General features: G+C 37.2%; 1 protein-coding gene across 1 annotated transcript in view; it reads left to right on the plus strand.

Annotated features, from left to right (window-relative positions):
• Positions 1-2,882: 2,882 nt before the first annotated feature.
• The window catches only part of LOC148365207 (protein unc-13 homolog B-like), a 111,848-nt gene continuing 95,851 nt past the window's right edge, over positions 2,883-18,879 (plus strand). The window contains exons 1-3 of the mRNA XM_088335695.1: positions 2,883-3,075; positions 14,394-14,423; positions 15,935-16,034. Coding sequence (XP_088191821.1) covers positions 3,054-3,075; positions 14,394-14,423; positions 15,935-16,034 — 152 coding nt within the window. The 5' untranslated portion in view covers positions 2,883-3,053. The remainder of the gene's footprint in view (positions 3,076-14,393; positions 14,424-15,934; positions 16,035-18,879) is intronic.

Here is an 18,879-nt window from a genome sequence, read left to right on the forward strand (position 1 = left end):
ATAAATAGTTTGCATTTCTACATATCCTTTGTTTTCTTCCCCTTGTGTTTTGTTCATTTAGATGTATTTTGTGTTTTAACATACTCTGCTTTGTCTTTCTTCCATGTTATTGTTCCAACATATTCTGTACTATCACCTTCTATGTTATGTTCAGTTAGAATGTCAACATATCCCATGTTATCCCTTTGATTTTTTGTTTAGTTAGAATTAGTTTGCATTCCATTTGTGTTTTGCTTGTTTATATCTGGTTATTGTTTCAAAATATTCTATGCAGTCATCTTCTATGTTTTGTTTATTGAGAATACCAACATATCCCACGTTGTCCCTTTGATAATTTGTTTGGTTATAAATAGTTTGCATTTCTACATATCCTTTGTTTTCTTCCCCTTGTGTTTTGTTCATTTAGATGTATTTTGTGTTTTAACATACTCTGCTTTGTCTTTCTTCCATGTTATTGTTCCAACATATTCTGTACTATCACCTTCTATGTTATGTTCAGTTAGAATGCCAACATATCCCAGGTTGTCCCTTTGATATTTTGTTTGGTTAGGAATAGTTTGCATTTCTACATATCCTATGTTTTCTTCCCTTTGTCAGTGTTAATTTGACCTGTGAAAAGTGATGGGTCCTGGGGACTCGCATGCTCAAAAATCTATGGGTCCCAACAGAGATCTACGGGTCCCCAAAATTTAGTGTTATCGAGGTTGAAATTGTAAATCGGCGACAAATATTTAATATAAATCTATATATTTGTTAAGTTTAAATCATCACAGTTTATTGGTAATACAAATCAATTATCACTTCAAGATTTTTCACTTCACAACAATATTGTACATTAAACAAAATAATATTGCTGAAATATTTGTATATATATATTCATGCAGTTTTAATTATCACAGTTAATTGGTAATACAAAGCAGTTATCACTTCAGATTTTTCACTTCGTATATTCTTCGTGGTTTGCTGTCCCGCCACAGTTGTAATGCCTTCTCAAGGTCCAATCCATTACCATTCTCCTCAAAGCGTAACCAAGAATATAATCTAGTCCATTTTGGCTGAAAAGTCCTTTTCTTGCTAGGAGTATTCTTTTGTTTTTCTTTCGGCGAACCGTTCGCTTCAACACACGTGTTTTCCTTCCCTCCGCGATCTTCCTAAGAATTTCTCCGCCGTTTTTTCGTGTCGGAATTATAGGCCGTTGTTATCACTCTCTGTATTACGTTTCGACTTATTATTGACACAGAAGAAATTCCCAATTTTGTGTTGATTTTCACCTAATACTAAACATTTTTCGGAGGCATACTTCTCTTTCACTCGACAACTACCACCACAACAATGACGTAATCTCGAAGCAACGAGATCTCGTTTGCCGAGATCGGCGTGCAGACGAAATCTCGAACCGCGAGACCAAAACAACAATGGCGTATCTGCTTGACGAAAAGTTGAGTGTGGTCAATCTTTGTTAAAAAAAAAGTATCGGGTAGTAATGACAATTTTGTGTCAAAAAAGTTGCGTCCCAGGGACGCGCGTTGATTTGACACTATGCGTCCCCAGGAAAAATGATGCCTCTAGGAAGCAGGGACGCGGGCAAACGAGAACACCGCTTTGGGTTTGTTCATTTAGATGTATTTTGTGTTTTAACATACTCTGCTTTGTCTTTTTTCCATGTTTTGTCCTTAGTTATGGTTCCAGAATATTCTGTACTATCACCTTCTATGTTATGTTCAGTTAGAATACCAACATATCCCAGGTTGTCCCTTTGATATTTTGTTTGGTTAGAAATAGTTTGTAATTCTACATATCCTTTGTTTTCTTCCTTTTGTGTTTTGTTCATCGAGATGTATTTTGTGTTTTAACATACAGTGCTTTGTCATTTTTCCATGTTTTGTCCTTAGTTATGGTTCCAACATATTCTGTACTATGACCTTCTATGTTATGTTCAGTTAGAATGCCAAAATATCCCACGTTGTTTCTTTGTACTGTTAAAACTAGATTGCGTTCCTACATGCCCCTTATTTTCTTCCTTTTATGTTTTGTTCATTTAAATCGAGTTAGTGTTCCAACATATCCTGCTTATTCTTCCTTCAATGTTTTGTCTTTAGTTATTGTTACAAAATATTATGCACTACTGGCTTCTATGTTTTGTTGAGTTAGAATGCCAAAATATCCCACGTTGCTACTTTCATGTTTTGTTCGGTTAGAGCTAGTTTGCATTCCTGCATATCCTTCGTTTTCTTCTTTTTATGTTTTGTTTATTTAGATCGAGTTTGTGTTCCAACATATTCTGCTTAGTCTTCCTTCAGTGTTTTGTTCCTTAGTTAGTTATTTTTCCAACATATTCTGTACCGTTGTCTCCTATGTTTTGTTCAGTTGCAATTCCAATATATCCCACATTGTCTCTCTTTAATGTTTTGTACATTTTGAACTAGTTTGTATTCCTAAAAATCCTGCATTTTCTTTCTTTTTTGTATTGTTCATTTAGATCTAATTAGTATTCAAACATATTCTGCCATCCATATGTTGTCCTTAGTTAGTTCAGATCTAGTCAGTACACATTCTGCCTTGTTTTGTCCCTAGTTCGTTATTGTTCCAACATATAATATAGTCTCTTCTTCTATGTATTGCATTTTATGTTAATGACAATAAAGACAATTTTGAAAATAAAAATGCATCAAATCACTAAAAACAATTCTAACTCAAATGCATTTGAATGTAAATTACATTACTTCTTACAAGGACTATGTTTACAGACACAAAAATAAAATGTACAGTACATATTAACTGTGCAAAAACAAATTGATATTTGAAAATCCGGAGTTCTGTGAACACAACACACGCCCTTCGGATTTGATCCTCCTTTTTAATCGTTTGCGCGCGTGTGTCAGCGTGCATGCGCGACACACACGCTGTGTCAGGCAAGCCAGAAGAAAAAGCGAACATGTTTTTTCATTTTCTTTTCTTTTTTTCACTGTTATTTTTATCCCACACCGCGTGGGGGACCTCAAAGTGCGTGGCGGTGCAACAAGTAACAAGTGTGGGCTAAAAAAGTGAGGAAAATGTCGCTTCTTTGTGTCAGAGGTGAGTGTGCACACTTTCAAAATAAATTAAATCAAAATATGTGTATAAGGTATTTTTCAGACACCGAAATATTCGCTTATAAGTGTTAAGCAATAAATTCAGATAGTCTCTAAAGTGATCCCAAGTTGGCAACGTCGTAAAAGGAACTCGTGTTATGTGATTTCAATCATTTCAATATATATGTCGTAACATGATAATTCAGGTAAATGCAAATTATTTAATTTTTTTTTAAAGTGAAAATCGGGCTTCACGCCCACTGCAGCATCGTATGGTCACCGACGCTTTTAAAAACGTAACCCGCAATTGTGAGTTAATATGCAAATTATATCCCCTCCACCCCCTTTTTGGGATGTCTTTAGTAGCGCAAAAATAAATAAAAAAGTAAAAGTAAATCTCGCACGCCGGCATTACAGAAAATGTGATTGTACTTTCTTTATCGTTTTTTTTTCATTTTTTTTTAAATTCATTGACAAGTTTTAGTCTCTCGTATTTGATGACGTAATCAGCAAAGGCCTCGCAACCACGTGTTCGTAAAAACAAAATAATTGGAAAAAGGTGCGCTATAGGCACTTTAAGCCAATGCTAATGTTAGCTACGTTCGCCGTATCAGTGTGCGTATATATCCTGCTATGTCTTCCTTACAAGTTTTGTTCAGTTAGAGCTAGTATTCCAACATATCCTGCAATTTCTTCCCTTTATGTTTTGTTCAGTTAGACTAAGTGTTCCAACATATCCGTTGATGTTATCCTTCCTTGTTTTTGTTCAGTTTGGTTAGTGTTTCTAACATGTCCCGCGTTGTTCGGATTGTTTTTTCATTCAACGTATATTATTTTTTTCTTCCTTTCATGTTCTGTTCAGATACAACTAGTCAGTGTGCCTGCGTCATGTTTCATGTTGTTTTCTTTATGTCATGGCCCTCTCGTTGTAGTCAATGTTCTTGTTTCGCCTCTTTTCCATATTTCCTTCCATGTTGGAACAAATATATTGCACATCATCCTATTTTTTTATGTGTTGTTCACTATGTTCCCCGTGTCCGCTTTGGTTTTTTGTTCAGTTAGTATCAGTGTGTACTTCTCGTTATATATAACGTTCATGTTTTGCTCAGTTATAGTTTGTTTGTGTTTGTACATGAAATGAAATGATCTAATTTATATAGTGCTTTTCAAGTCAATGAAGAGTTCCCAAAGCGCTTTACAATGTGCTTCACATTTACCCATTCACTCACACACTCACACACCAATAGCGGCCGTGCAGCCATGCAAGGCGCCAACCTGCTTATTGGGGGCATTAGGGGTTCAGTGTCTTACCCAAGGACACTTCGACATGTAACATACATATTCTGCCTTGTCCTATTTTTATGTTTTGTTCTTAGTTATTGTTCAAACACTTCCTGTATTCCCTTATTCAATGTTCTTTTCATTTAGAGTTCCAACATATCTTGCATTGTTATCCTTTTTCGTTTTGTTCAGTTGTTTAGTGTCTTGACATGTTCTGTGTAGTCCATATTGCTTATTTTTGTTCCGTTAGAGTTAGTTTGTACTACAACATATCCTGTGTTGTCTTTATTTCTTTAGTGTTTAGTTAGATTTTGTGTTTTAACATATACTGAATTTCAATTTTCATGTTTTGTTTAGTTACATCTAGTTAGTGTACCTGGATTAAATAGATAGATAGATAGATAGATACTTTGTTCATCCCCGAAGGGAAATTCACATTTCCAGCAGCATCCCTGAGCTGAGAACAATCGAAAATGTTTTGGTGTTGTTGTCGCAGTGTCCCTATTGATGTTCTGTTCATATGTAACCAGCTCAGTAGCCTAGATGGTAAGGCGCCCGCTTTGAGACTGGGAGGTCGGTGGTTCGCGCCCCGGCCGAGTCATTCCTAAGACTTAAAAAGTGGTCGGCGGCGCCCTCTGTTGGCTGCGGCTGCATCGGCTCGCTACAACGGGTTAGGTGCAATCAACATTTCGTTCTGTGTACATTGTTACACAGAATGACAATACAAGGAAATTATTATTATTATTATGTAGGAATGTTTCTTGTTTCCTCTCACATGTTTTGTTCTTTGGAACTACTTAAAATTCCAACATATTCTCTGACTTCCTACTTTTATGTGTTGTTCAGTTATATCCAATTAGTATTCCAACATTATATTTTTGTAATCGTCGTCTTGGCTCTCTTTGTCATCTTGTATTTATCCTTTTCATGTTTTGTTCTTTTAGAGCCGGTTGATGTTGGGACATTATGTAGTTGTTTTATCCTATCGTGAGCATGTTACCTGTGGCATTTCTTAAGTGTTTTGTTCTGTTAGGACCAGTTGGTACTCAAGCACACCTTGTGTTGTCTAACTATCATGTTTAGTTCAGTTATAGTTAGTTTGGGTTTGTCCATATTCTGCCTTGTTTTCCTTTCATGTCCGTTCTCTAGTTAGTTACTGTTTCAATATATCCTCTATTGCCTCCTTTTATGTTTTGTTCAATCAGATTTAGTATTCAAACATATGCTTTTTCCTCTTTCACATTTTGTTCAGTTTGATGGAGTTTGTGTTCCCACATGGCCTCCTCGCTACTTATATTGAAATGAAATGAAATGATCTGCATTTCTATAGCGCTTTTCAAGTCAATGACTTCCCAAAGCGCTTTACAATGTGCTCCACATTTCCCAATAGCGGCCTTGCAGCCATGTAAGGCGTTAACCTGCTTATTGGGGGTATTAGGGGTTCAGTGTCTTACCCAGGGATACTTCGACATGTAACACGGACGAGCCGGGATTCGAACTGGGATCCCTTGATCCCAAGACGAGCGCTCTACCTCTGTTTTCATGTTTTGTTAAGTTTGAGCGAATTAGAGTTCCCACATATTCTCAATCTCATTTTGTTTTTTGTTCATTTAGATACTTGCTTCAGCATCTCGTGGCAGGAATGTGTAGTCAAGCCTGTGTTAGAATAACTTCGATGTATTTGATTTCTGAAGATCCTAATAAATTCCTTGTTCTGTTCCTGTACACTATCCGGTAACAATTATTTATTTTTTATCGAGCCTATGACATTTTCTGAATGGTTTGTGTAGAGCTGGCGGCGTTTTTTGTCATTTCCGCATGACGGTTGCCCAAGGCTGGATAGACAAGTGCGTTACGGGCTAGTGAGACTGCAGCTGAGCCCGCCATCCCCTCCACATTAAAGTAATCTGTACCTTTTTTGTGAGCTTGTGACAAAAACACCATCATGACACGTTTTCAAGGTGCCAAATGTTTCCTCGTGGCGACGGAAACAAAAATGTCGGCAAACCGGAACAACCGCATCGTAATGTGTGCTTTTTTCATCATCTTTCCTATTCTCTATACTGTGCAACTAATTGACTTGTTTTTTACTGACCAATGCTAATTAGCTACTTAACTTTTTTATAAGAAGAGTGTAAGGGAAGAGGTGAAAATGTCCCTTGAAAAAGGCAGAAAAGGAGAGTTTAAAGAGAGGATAGGGGAAGAGTATGAACTGATTAGTAGAAGAGAAGTGGAGAGTGTGGAAATGGAATGGAAGTGGTTTAAAGAGGCAGTGTTGAGGAGTGCAAAAGAAGTGTGTGGAATGAGAAAAGTTGGTTGAGGTATTAAGAAAGGAAGTGAATGGTGGAATGATAAGGTATCAGAGGCTGTGGCGGAAAAGAGACGTGCCTTTGAGGAGTGGCTGCAAGATAAGAGTGGTGATGCGTATGAAAGGAATAAAGTGAAGAAAAGGTTGGTAAAAGTGGCAGTGGAAGGAGCGAAAAGGAAAGCAAATGATGAATCGTGTCAAAAGATAGGAGTGAACTTTGAGGAAAGGAGAAAAGTGTTCTGGAAAGAAGTGAAAAGCGTAAGAAAGAGCGAGTCTGGAAAGGAAGAGAAAGTGAAACATAAGCTCAGTAGCGGTAGTATTTAGTGGTAGTGCAGTCAGGACGAGATAGGCAGAGTATTTTGAGGGGTTGCTAAATGTGGAGGATGGGAGAGAAGTGAGAGTCGAGGCAATCAGTGGTATGGGGAGAACGCCCGTGTTGGGTGATTTAAATGTGAAGCCTGTGGAAACATGGGAGGTGCAAGAGGCGGTGAAAGAAATGAAAGGGGGGAAGGCACCTGCGTTGGATGGTTGTACTGCTGAATGCTTGAAGAAAGGTGGCACAGCTATGATTGACTGGTTAGTACGCTTGTTGAATGTATGCTTTTTAAGTGGTGTGGTTCCTGTTGATTGGTGTAGTGCGTGTGTGGTTCAATTGTATAAGGGTAAAGGTGATAAGTATGAAAGTAGCAATTCGAGAGGTATCAGTTTGTTGTCCGTGCCGGGTAAGCTGTATGGAAGAGTTGATTAAGAGAGTGAGAGAAAGAACAAATGAGGTGGTGATGGAGGAGCAGAGTGGTTTCAGTAAAGGAGGACGATGTGTGGATCACGTGTTTGCAGTACGACAGGTGTGTGAGAAATATTTTGCAAAAGGGAAGGATGTTTATTTGGCTTTCATGGAGTTGGAAAAGGCGTATGAAAGAGTTGATAGAGAGGCGTTGTGGCAAGTGATGGTAATGTATGGAGTGGGTGGAAAGTTGTTGGAAGCATTGAAGAGTTTTTACATGAACAGCAGAGCATGTGTAAGAGTAGGGAGTGAGACAAGTGCGTGGTTCCCTGTGTTGACTGGTGTGAGACAGGTGTGTGATGTCACCATGGCTGTTTAATGTGTACATGGATGGTGTGGTGAGAGAGGTGAATGCAAGAGTATTTGGGAGAGGTGTAGAGATGATGGACAACAGTGGGACAGTGTGGCAGGTAAGTCAGTTGTTGTTTGCAGATGACACAGCGCTTGTGGCTGATTCTGAGTAAACATTGAGAAGGTTGGTAATGGAGTTTGGAAGAGTGTGTGATAGGCGTAAGTTATGTGTCAATGTTGGGAAGAGTAAGGTGATGAAGTGTTCACGTGATGGAGTGGGCATGGCGTTAGAAATAAGTTTGCATGGACTGGTGCTGGAAGAAGTTGAAAGCTTTAGGTACTTGGGTTGTGATGTGGCTGCAGTTGGTGGAATGGAGTGCGAGGTATTGCACAGAGTGATTCAAGGAAGCAAGGTTTTGGGTGCTCTGGGGAGAGTCATGAGCAACAAGAGTTTGAGTATGGATGTGAAGAGGGTATTGTATGAGCGTGTAATTGTGCCGACTGTCTTGTATGGTGCAGAGTATGGAGCCTGAACGCAGATTTGAGAAATTAAACGTTTTTGAGATTAAGTGTTTGAGGAGCATGTTAAGAGTAACAAGATTGGATAGATTGAGAAATGAAATTGTGAGAGACAGAACTGGAGTATTCGTGGAACTGAGGAAGTGTGTGGAAAAGAGAGTACTTGGTTGGTTTAGACACTTCGAGAGGATGGATGAGGAGTGAATGTTGAAGAGGATCTACAGAGCAGTGTCAATGGAAGGAGACCAAGTGGAAGGCCGTGATTGTCGTGGATGGATGGTGTTATGAGTGCACTGCAGGAAAGAGGTCTGAATGTAGTGGAAGCTAAAGCTTTTGTTAATGATAGGAATGAGTGGAGATGTGTTGTAGAACAGTGGAATGTTTAGACGTGTTCCAAGGGATGGGCTGGGCATCTGTATGATGCGGCAGGAGTAAACCAGAGAAAGCTGTTGGGCCCTGCTGTTGAACAGAAGAGTGTGTTGTCGCCCTGACCCGAGTGACCTGGCCGCTTTCTTGTGTCCCCTTTCATCTGGAGGGACGAAAGCATGACCAACTTGGGTGCCAAGGTGCTTAACTTGTTTGGGCATTTGGGTTGACCATGGTCCAAAAAGTTTTGTTTTTTTTTCTACTTTTTTCCCTTTTTTATTTTCTTTGTTTTTGTTCGTGTTTGTCTTGCTGTCAGTCACCCCTCTCGAGGGATATGACCAGGGTAGATAGATAGAACTTTTTTACAAATTAATTTACTATAAAGTGAATGACTCACAACTTGCTCAACAGAATACTGTACTTGTGACTAACTGGCTTGCTAGTTAGCTACAATTGCTGTACCTGATTTCGATTGACCAATGCTAATTAGATATAGTTTACCAAGCAAAATGGCATTTACAATACTGAAAAACTAAAGTTCTCACAATTTACTTAACAGGATGCTTTTGACTAGCTAGCTAGCTAGCTACAACTGCTGTACCTCATTTTTACTGACCAATGCTAATTACATACATTTTACCAAGCAAAATAGCATTTACAATACTGAAAAACTTCTCACAATTTGCTTGACAGAATGCTTGCGAGTAACAGCTAGCTAAGACCGATTTACCTGTTAAATTCGTATCTTCTTACCAAGTAACAAAACGATACAACAATTACAATCCATAAAATGAAAACCAGGAAGTGTCAGGTGGAACCGGAAGTGAGATCGTACCAGGATAAGATAAACAAGGAAGTAAGCTTCAGGGGTGTTGGGGGAGGAGGCCGAGTGGGTAATCCCGAGGCCATCTGCTTCTCTTGTGTGTGTGTGCTAAGTATTTTCTGTGATGCTATTTTCCCGAAGACCTTGAAGGGGTCTTAAAGTCTATTGAGAGTCTTTACCCAAAAATGGACGAATTACCTTCAGCGTGATATTAAATTTCACACAGAAAAAAAAAAGGACCAATATTTGCATGACGAGATAGTGTAGCGTGCCGGCATTAAAGAATATGACATCATAATTCCGTTTAATCCCATGCATGATTTATTCCATGATCAGATTACAGACATTCCCGCTTTTTTTTTTTTTTTGACCAAGCATCGACGTTAGAACATTTCTAGAACTGTCCTAGCTCCCGCCGAGCATGCCGGTTAGCAGGTCTGCTAACCTCGGCGCAACGCTTAAAGGGGGATTATCTATTTACTGTCACACAACCGCTAGCACGTGCACGCTGCTGACCCGATTTTAGCGCTTGCTAATCTAGCCGCCTTGACCTGTGATGTCGATGAGACGCCCGACTCCACCTAGTTGCCTTACTAACCTAGCTACTAAAGTCTATTGACTGGTCTAGACGTTAATGATTAGCTTTCTAAACTAGCTTGATTCCAACAAATACTTGGACACCTGATCAACCAATTTATTAGATTATTATTTGACAATGCTAAGTAGCAATTGGCATTAATAACTAGCCAGTTGCTAAGATAATGTAGTTGATTTTTACTCCAACGCCAACTCACAATTTAAACTACGTACTAAAGGGATATTGACTCACCTGAACTTCAATAATTAGCCACTTGCTAAGCTATCTGGATGCAACCAAATTAGTTGATTTTTACTGACCGATGCTAATTAACGCGTTAATCTAACTCCTAAAGATCTGTTGACTGAACTAGTTTAACAAATAGTCACTTGCTAAACAAACCACTTGGAGAAGCAAGCAACCAATTTACTTGATTTTTACTGACCAATGCTAAATTTTGACTTAACCTAGCTACTAAAGTCTATTGACTGGCCTAGACATTAATAATTAGCTTGCTAAACTGGCTTGATTCCGTGCAAATACTTGGACATCTGATCAACCACTTCACCAGATTATTACTTGACAATGCTAGGTAGCAATTAAACCAAGCTTTTAAAGATCTATTGGCTGGACTGGACTTCAATAATTAAACACTTGTTAAGCTAATGTGTTGAGTTTTACTGACCAATGGAAATTAGCAACTTAACCTTAATACTAAAAGGTTATTGACCAACTTAGACTTAAAAAAATTGCCACTTGCTAAGCTAGCCTTATGCGAAACAAAACCTTGGAAAACTGAGCAAACAATGTAGTTGATTTTTACTGATTTATAATATAGATTTATATTTTCAACTGAGGCACCATTCTACCTTTCGAGTTAGCCACTTGCTAAGCTAGCTTGATCTCCAACAAACCACCTGGACAACCAAAGAACCAATATACCTGACTTTTACTGACACGTGCTAATTAGCTACTTCTTACCAAGCAACAAATTAATATTTGATTTACTGAACAGTTCAAGTTCTCACAATTCAACAGAATACTTGTGACTAGCTAGCTAGCTCGTTAGAGCATATACCGTACATAGACAGCTAACTGCCTGCTGAAAATAAAACAAAACGCTACTATTGAAGTTTGATAGCAACTGTGACCTGAATTATTACTTTATACCAATAAATACATCAATTAGATTTAATTTGAATGTTACATAAACTAATATTAGGGAAGCTAGCTGCGTTGACGGCATTAGCTGTAGCTATTAGCCATGTTTGACTGTTTAACAGTATTTTAAGATGAATTCCCAACCGCAAAACACACTTTTACAATGTACAGGGTTTCCTGGTGATTGAATAAAATGTCGAAGCGTATTTGTGCGGAAAGCTTGGTTAGCTAATCTTGTTAGCTTTAATTAGCAATAAATGTCACATTAAAATGTCATGTGGAATTTGCAAGGCTTGGGAGGATGTCTTTTATTAGAAAAAAACGTGATAAAGGAAACTTGAAAATAGAAACAAGGCTGGGGGATAGAGCTAAAAAAACAAAATCTGAAAAATATTAACATTTTCTCAGTCGGTACAAAATACAATATAATTTAAAAGAAAAAGCTGCCGCTTACTTGATTAAATGTCATAAAAACACGATTTGGAGTCATTCAAATTCAATTTTCAAATTTGTACCCTTGATTTCACAATTCAGACATTTTCAAATGAAAAATTGTCGATTTTATCTAATTACTATGATTGTGCAAGCTTCAGTCAAAGGCTGCAGTTCTGCTAATCGCCAGAAGTGGCAGTGTTGAGTAAAAAATGTATGAAAAAAACTTAAACGCTCTTTGAGAAAATTATTCACAACATCAAATCAAAATCATTTAATGTGCAATATATATATATATATATATATATATATATATAATAATAATAATTTCCTTGTATTGTCATTCTGTGTAACAATGTACACAGAACGAATATATATATATATATATACACACACAAAAGTAAACATCAAATAGAATCAAAATAAAAGAATTATTGAAATAGAAAAAAACACAAATTATTTAATGTATTAATAAATAAAGGAAGAAAATGAAATAATAATAATAATAATTTCCTTTGTATTGTCATTCTTTGTAACAATGTACACAGAACGAAATGTCGATACACCTGACCCGTTGTAGCGAGCCGATGCAGCCGCAGCCAACAGAGGGCGCCGCCATTTTACCAATGTTATAAGTCTTAGGTATGACTCGGCCGAGGCGCGAACCAGCGACCTCCCAGTCTCAAAGCGGGCGCCCTACCATCTAGGCTAAATACAAATGAAACCAAAATTAATAATATCAAAGATTTCAGTGGAGCAAAAATAATAAAATTATAATAAATTAAATAAAATTACAACTAATTAAAATAAAATACATCTAAAAATAATTTACAAATTTAATTAGAATAAATTATTTATATTATAATAATAATAAATAGATAAAAATAAATTAAAATAAAACTATACAAAAATAAACAGGTTTAAATAGAATAAATTAAAATACAAATAATAATGAGATAAGATAAAATTGAATTATATAATGATAGATTAAAATCAGTTTAAAGTTAAAACAAAGGTTCATAGTATAAGATAATGACAAATACATTTAAATAGAATAAAATAAAATCCAATTAATAATGATGAGGGCGGCGCAGTGGTTAGCGCGTGTGTGGCACTGTTCTGAGGTCATGAGATCGAACCTCCTGTGTGGAGTTTGCATGTTCTCCCTGTGCTTGTGTGGGTTTCCTCCCACATTCCAAAAACATGCATGTCAGGTTAATTGGCCGGTCCAAATTGTCCCTAGGTGTGAATGAGCAAGCAAATTGTCTGTGTGCTCTGCGACTGTCCGACAACCAGTTCAGTGTGTCCCCTGCCTGGTGATAGCTGAGACGAGCTCCAGTGCCCCCGCGACCCTACTGAGGATAAGCAGTGCAGATAATGAATGAATAAATGAATATGTCACAGACCAGAACGGACACAGGACTCTATTGCATGCGTTTCTCAGATTTTATTGAAAGAGAGTAAGGCTTGCTTGATTGCTTGAACTGAAGACTGGCGGAGAGCGGGAACGAGCAAGGCGGGAGTGACACTTCTGTGTCGGAAGAAGACAGGCGGGAATGGCAAGTCGTCTGACCAGGGCTGGAGATCAGAGGTGATGTCAAGTTCGTAATAGTGGTCGTGGGCAGGCGGCAGGCAGAACAGGCGTAGTTAGGTTCAGAAACGGGTCGAAAACGGGAATCAGGCAGGAAGCAGGTTTTAACAGGGACGGAGTCGGACGGGAACGCTCACTGAGCGAAACACAACAGCTCGCAACGATCTGACAAAGTTTGAACTGCAGTCGGGGGCTTAAGAAGGGTGTGGCCACCAATCAGCTTGTCCGGGCTGTTGGCGCCAATCAAGCTGCCACCGGTGTTCCAAATAGGGCAATAATGACAGAATAATAACGATAAATCAAAATATATCAAATCAGATTAAGTAATGACAGATTTACAACATGAAGGTATTGGGGGAAACAATATCACTAACCTCAGTTTTGTTGATAATACTGCGATATTGGCAATAGACCAACAGGAACTCAGAGATGCGGTCGATTGCCAGGACAAAGCATCAACCCAGTATGGGATAAAAATCAGCACAGGAAAAAACAAAAGTTAGAACCAACCATTCCCAAAGTATCCCCAACAAACATCAACAGCAACCACAGAGACCTAGAACCTGTCACCAAACTTAAATATCTTGGAGCTGTAATATCAGAAGAGGGGTCAGAACCAAAAATCATGGCCGCACTTGCCAGACATAAACCCATCCTCTGTATCAATCTCCTAGAAAGAGTCAAAAATCTGAACATGTGAAATTAAATAATAAATACTGTCATAAAGCGGGGCAGGAAGCAGGAAGTAGGAACTCATTTGCGTAGACAATCGGTCACTTTAATTGAGAAAGAAAAGTTGTCCAACACAGAAACGGACCAAAAACAAAACAAAAAGGCTCAAATGCAGGCAAAATTACAATCCAGGTATTTCTCAGACTCAAACAGAACATGCAGGAATCTCTCAGAATGTTACACCAGAGTGCAACAAAGTCCAACAAGCAAAACAAGAATAAACAGGTATCAACAAGTTTTCAACAAGGGTAAACAACGATATGGCCAAGGGCAGTTCCAAAAGGCGCGTTTAAGTACCCATAGGAGTAATCAGGGAATGCAGGTCAGCCGGTGTCAAGGGGCGGGGCCAGCTGGGCGCCATGACAACCGTGCAGGACATGACAAATACATTAAAATTGAATCATTGTTCGCAATGTGGCGATGCAAAAATTAACATTTGCCATTTTATTCTCCACAGTGAAGAAAGCCAAACTTCACGGACCTCCAGGTGAGATCACCAAATTTTCTTTTCCTTTTTAGTTGTAGCACTTTACTGTATTCATAGCAATTTCTGTGGGCAGGGGAAAAATGTCTTGGGTGATATGAATTTGCAGTTGGGTCAGAAAAGACAGAAAAAAGGGAGTGTCCTAGTCTGTTGTTCCACTTTAGCTAACTTGATCTGATTTCTGATAATAAGTGATAGGTTGGCTTGCCTTGGGGGGGAATCATCTCATTCCCAACACAGCCAAGGAGTTCCCTGGAGATGATTGGCCTGGAAATGAGTCGCTCCAGAAATCTTTGGAAGGGGAAAAAGAGGGGAAAAGAAAAAATGGGCAGAAAAAGGGGTATTGGGGGAAAAAGGAGTGGAAAGTGGAAAAATGATAATACATAAACAAAAAACAGGGGGAAAGGAAGGAAGATAAATGAAATGATCTGCATTTATATAGCGCTTTTCAAGTCAAGACTTCCCAAAGCGCTTTACAGTGTGCTTCACATTTCCCAATAGCGGCCGTGCAGCCATGTAAGGTGCTAACCTGCTTATTGGGGGTATTAGGGGTTCAGTGTCTTACCCAAGGACACTTCGACATGTAACACGGAGGAGCCGGGATTCGAACTGCGATCTCTTGATCCCAAGACGAGCGCTCTACCTCCTGAGCCCGAAAGTAAATTGAAAAAAGGGGAAAAGAGACAAAAGGGAAAAAAGATCAAAAAGAGAAATAAGTCTAAGAAGTGGAAAAAAAGTAAGAAAAAAGAAAATGTAAGAGGAAAAAGAGGGGGGTATAAAAAAAAAGACAACAAAGAAGAAATAAGAGGACAGAAAGAACAATAGAAACAAATAAAAATGGGAAACAAGATATTAAATTAGGAAAAAAAGAAAAAAATGCAAAAATTTGGAAAAATAGAAAAGGGGGAAAAATAGGGAAAAGGGGGAAAAAGTGCAATAAGGAAAAAGGAGGGGTGAAAAGGAAAATAAACGGGGAAAAAATAAAAAGGGGAAACAATGAAAAAAGAAAATGGATAAAGTAGGAAAAAAGAAGAAAAGAAGAAAAATAGAATAAAATGGAAAAAATGGAAACAAATAAGAAAAGGAAAAAAGCTAAAATAAAATCATAATGGAAAAAATATACAAAAACAACAAGAATTTGGATGAAATGGAAAAACACAGAAAAATAAAAAAAAAGGCAAAGGGAAATATCAAAAAAGGAGAAAAAAAGGAGAGTAAAAATGAAAACAAAGGAGGAAAAACAAAGGACAACGGAAAATTAGGCAACCATAGGGGAAAAGGTAAAAAGGAGTGAAAAAGAAGAAAAAAATACAAATGGAAAAAAGTAAAAACCGTGGTGAAAATGTTATCTGGAAAAATGAGGGGAAAGAGCAAAAATAACTGGAAATTAAAAAAAAAAGTGGACAAAAGAGAAAAAATGATTTAAAAATAAATAGGAGAAAACAAAAAACAAGAAAGAAAAAGGGAGTGGAAAAAAGTGATTTTTAAATTATATATATATATTTTTTTTGCAGAAAAATTAAACGCGTACGTGACGCTGAAGGTCCAGAACGTGAAGAGTACGACTGTTGCCGTTCGAGGAAACCTGCCATGTTGGGAGCAAGACTTCATGTTGTCAGTACAAAATGCTAACATGCATGGGGGGTGGGGGGTGGGGGGGGGGGTGGTTGTGGTTGCGCCCTTGGCTAAAAAATATTGGCCAAGGGCCCCATCGACACGTTATTTTTCTATATATTTCTTTTTAAATCGATTAGTTTCATCACATTGGTTTTGAAACACTCACAGTTAATGCAAATAATATATAAGGTCTCTCCCTATTTTAAGCACTAAATTTTATATTTGGTTTTGTAGTATTACTGTAGTTGTATCTAAAATATACATATACTTTTATAGTATTTCTGCAGTCAGATTTTTGTCGTATTTGTGTAATGTTTTTGTAGTTATACTATACTTTTACATTTTCTGCAGTAATATTTTTGTAGTATTTCTGTTGTATTTCAATAGAACCGTTTTAGTATATCTGTAGCATTTTTGTAGTATTACTGTTGTATTTTAGTGTTTTTTTTCATATGATTTCTTTACTAGTATGTTGTGGTATTTCTGTTGCAGTGTGTTGTATTATATTACTGTCTTGATATTTTAGTTGTATTTCTGTAGAAGTACTTTTGAAGAATTGTCATGGTCATATTTCTGTTGTATTTCTGCAGTGGTATTTTTGTAATATTTCCATAGTAATATTTTTTGTCGTACGCTTGTAGTATTTTCATAGTTGAATTTCTTGGATCTGTAGTTGTATTTTTGTAGTATTTTTCTAATATTTCTTTCCTCAAATTTTTGTAATACTTCTGCAGTGTTTTAATAGGAATATTCTTGTAATTTTTCTGTAGTATTTTATACCATCATATTAGTGTAGTAGTGTTCTGTTGTAATATTTCTTTCGTAGTATTTTGTTTTATAGTATTGAGACGGTATTTTTGTAATATTACTGGAGTTGTATTTGTGTAGTACTTCTGTTTTAATATTTCTGTAGTAGTACTTTTGTATCATATTAGTAGTATTCAAATAGTATGTATTTTTCAGAATAAAGGCAAAATAATATATTAGGTCCTGCTTTGTAAGCGCTAAATTTGACACGGTTTTGTAATATTTCTGAAATAGTATTTTCGTTGTAGACACACATAGAGACAAAGTTGGCATCAGAGAAATGTCTTTCTACAAGTAGTACTTTATTTGCTATTAAATATATTTTCATTATATTTGGACCATTTTTTGTCTGCAGGCCGGTTAAAAAAGCCAGGCGGGCCGCATATGGCCCCCGGGCCGTACTCTTCCCACCTCTGCTTTTGAGGTTAACCGGCTCCTTAAAATGCTGCCGAGCTTCACTTTTGGAGGTTGAAATTTGGCCCAAATCTGGTTTGCTCAGTTTCAGACTCAATTTCTGGGCCAAAATTGTGGAAATTCGGGTTGAAAATTGTGTTTCCTCTGAATTTAACGTCATTTGGAAGTTTATTTTTTTAATAAATTGATGAACTCATAAACCATTGTAAAAAAATCAAAATAAAATAAAATCTGTTTTAAATTATTGTGAAAATAAAAATATTTTAAAACATTAAATATGCTAATGAATACAAAACAGCCATTATTTCAGTTAAAAGTTTTTTAACGTAATGAGTTTTTTTATGAAATATATCAAAAGTAATCCTTTTTTTTATTGTTTTAATAAGATAATTCTTAGATTTGAATACACAAATACAACTATCGATATAGTTTAAAAATATTTTTCGTTTAAAATCATTTTCCAAATCTTTTGTAACAATATACAGTAAAAATATTTATTTTATTTTCAATTTTATAAAGATCATTCTTTTATTTGAATAAATAAAACCCTTCTGTACAAATAAACATGTGTTTTATTTTCAATTGTACAATAAAAGACGTATTTAATTTTACATAATATATTAAATATGTTAACAGATAAATGAAATAAACCAATTTATTAAAGGGGCAGCGTGTAATATTTGGTGCTTCCAAGTGGTACAAACAACTATTTTGGTAAAAAACAAAAAACATTGATTTAAATACCAGGCAACAATACATGAATAGAATAGACCTTTATTGTCATTGTTAAAAAATGGGTTAACATATTGTGACAATGAAATTGGGCATGACACTCCAGTCTCACACATTCACAATGAGGTAAAAAAACAAAACAAGATAAAGGAACAGAAAAGATAAGGTTAAAAAACAAGGAGAACAAGGTTAGTTATAATTTACACAATATTTACACAAGAAATGTCGGCATGTAGGATGTCACATACAGTTTGGTATCGTAAGGGTTTGTGCAATATGCATTTGGTGCAAAAAATAGTCATCATAGTGCAAAAAAAAAGAGTCATCTCATCTCATTAGCTGCACCGCTTATCCTCAGTACGGTCGCGGGGGTGCTGGACCCTATCCCGGCAATCATTGGGCAGGGGACACCCTGAACTGGTTGCCAGCCAATCGCAGGGCACACAGGGACAGACGACTCGCTCGCTTATTCACACCTAGGGACAATTTGGACTGGCCATTCCACCTGAAATGCATGTCTTTGAAATGTGGGCGGAAACCGGAGTGCCCGGAGGAAACCCACGCAAGCACGGGGAGAACATACAAACTCCACACAGGAAGTCCGGTAGATTTGAACCCACACAGGAGGTTCCCAAGACCTTAGAACTGTGCCGCACACGAGCTAACCACTGCTCCGCCATGCTGCCAAAAATAGTCATACCACCGTTAATTTCTATTAACATTCAAAAGTCGAAAAATTTCTTTTACATAGCAGAATCCATACTTGGTAGTGGCCGCCATGTTCATCTGGCATCTTGCTGCTACGCTGCGCTCATTCAGCACTGTTTTGTTCTCACAATACAGTGTGTTCTAGTGGTTGAATATTACACACTGGGGTTTTAAAGAATGG

This window comes from Urocampus carinirostris, chromosome 5 (genome assembly GCF_059441175.1).
Source record: "Urocampus carinirostris isolate Australia breed hairy pipefish chromosome 5, RoL_Ucar_1.0, whole genome shotgun sequence".
In the NCBI taxonomy this organism is placed as follows: domain Eukaryota; kingdom Metazoa; phylum Chordata; class Actinopteri; order Syngnathiformes; family Syngnathidae; genus Urocampus; species Urocampus carinirostris.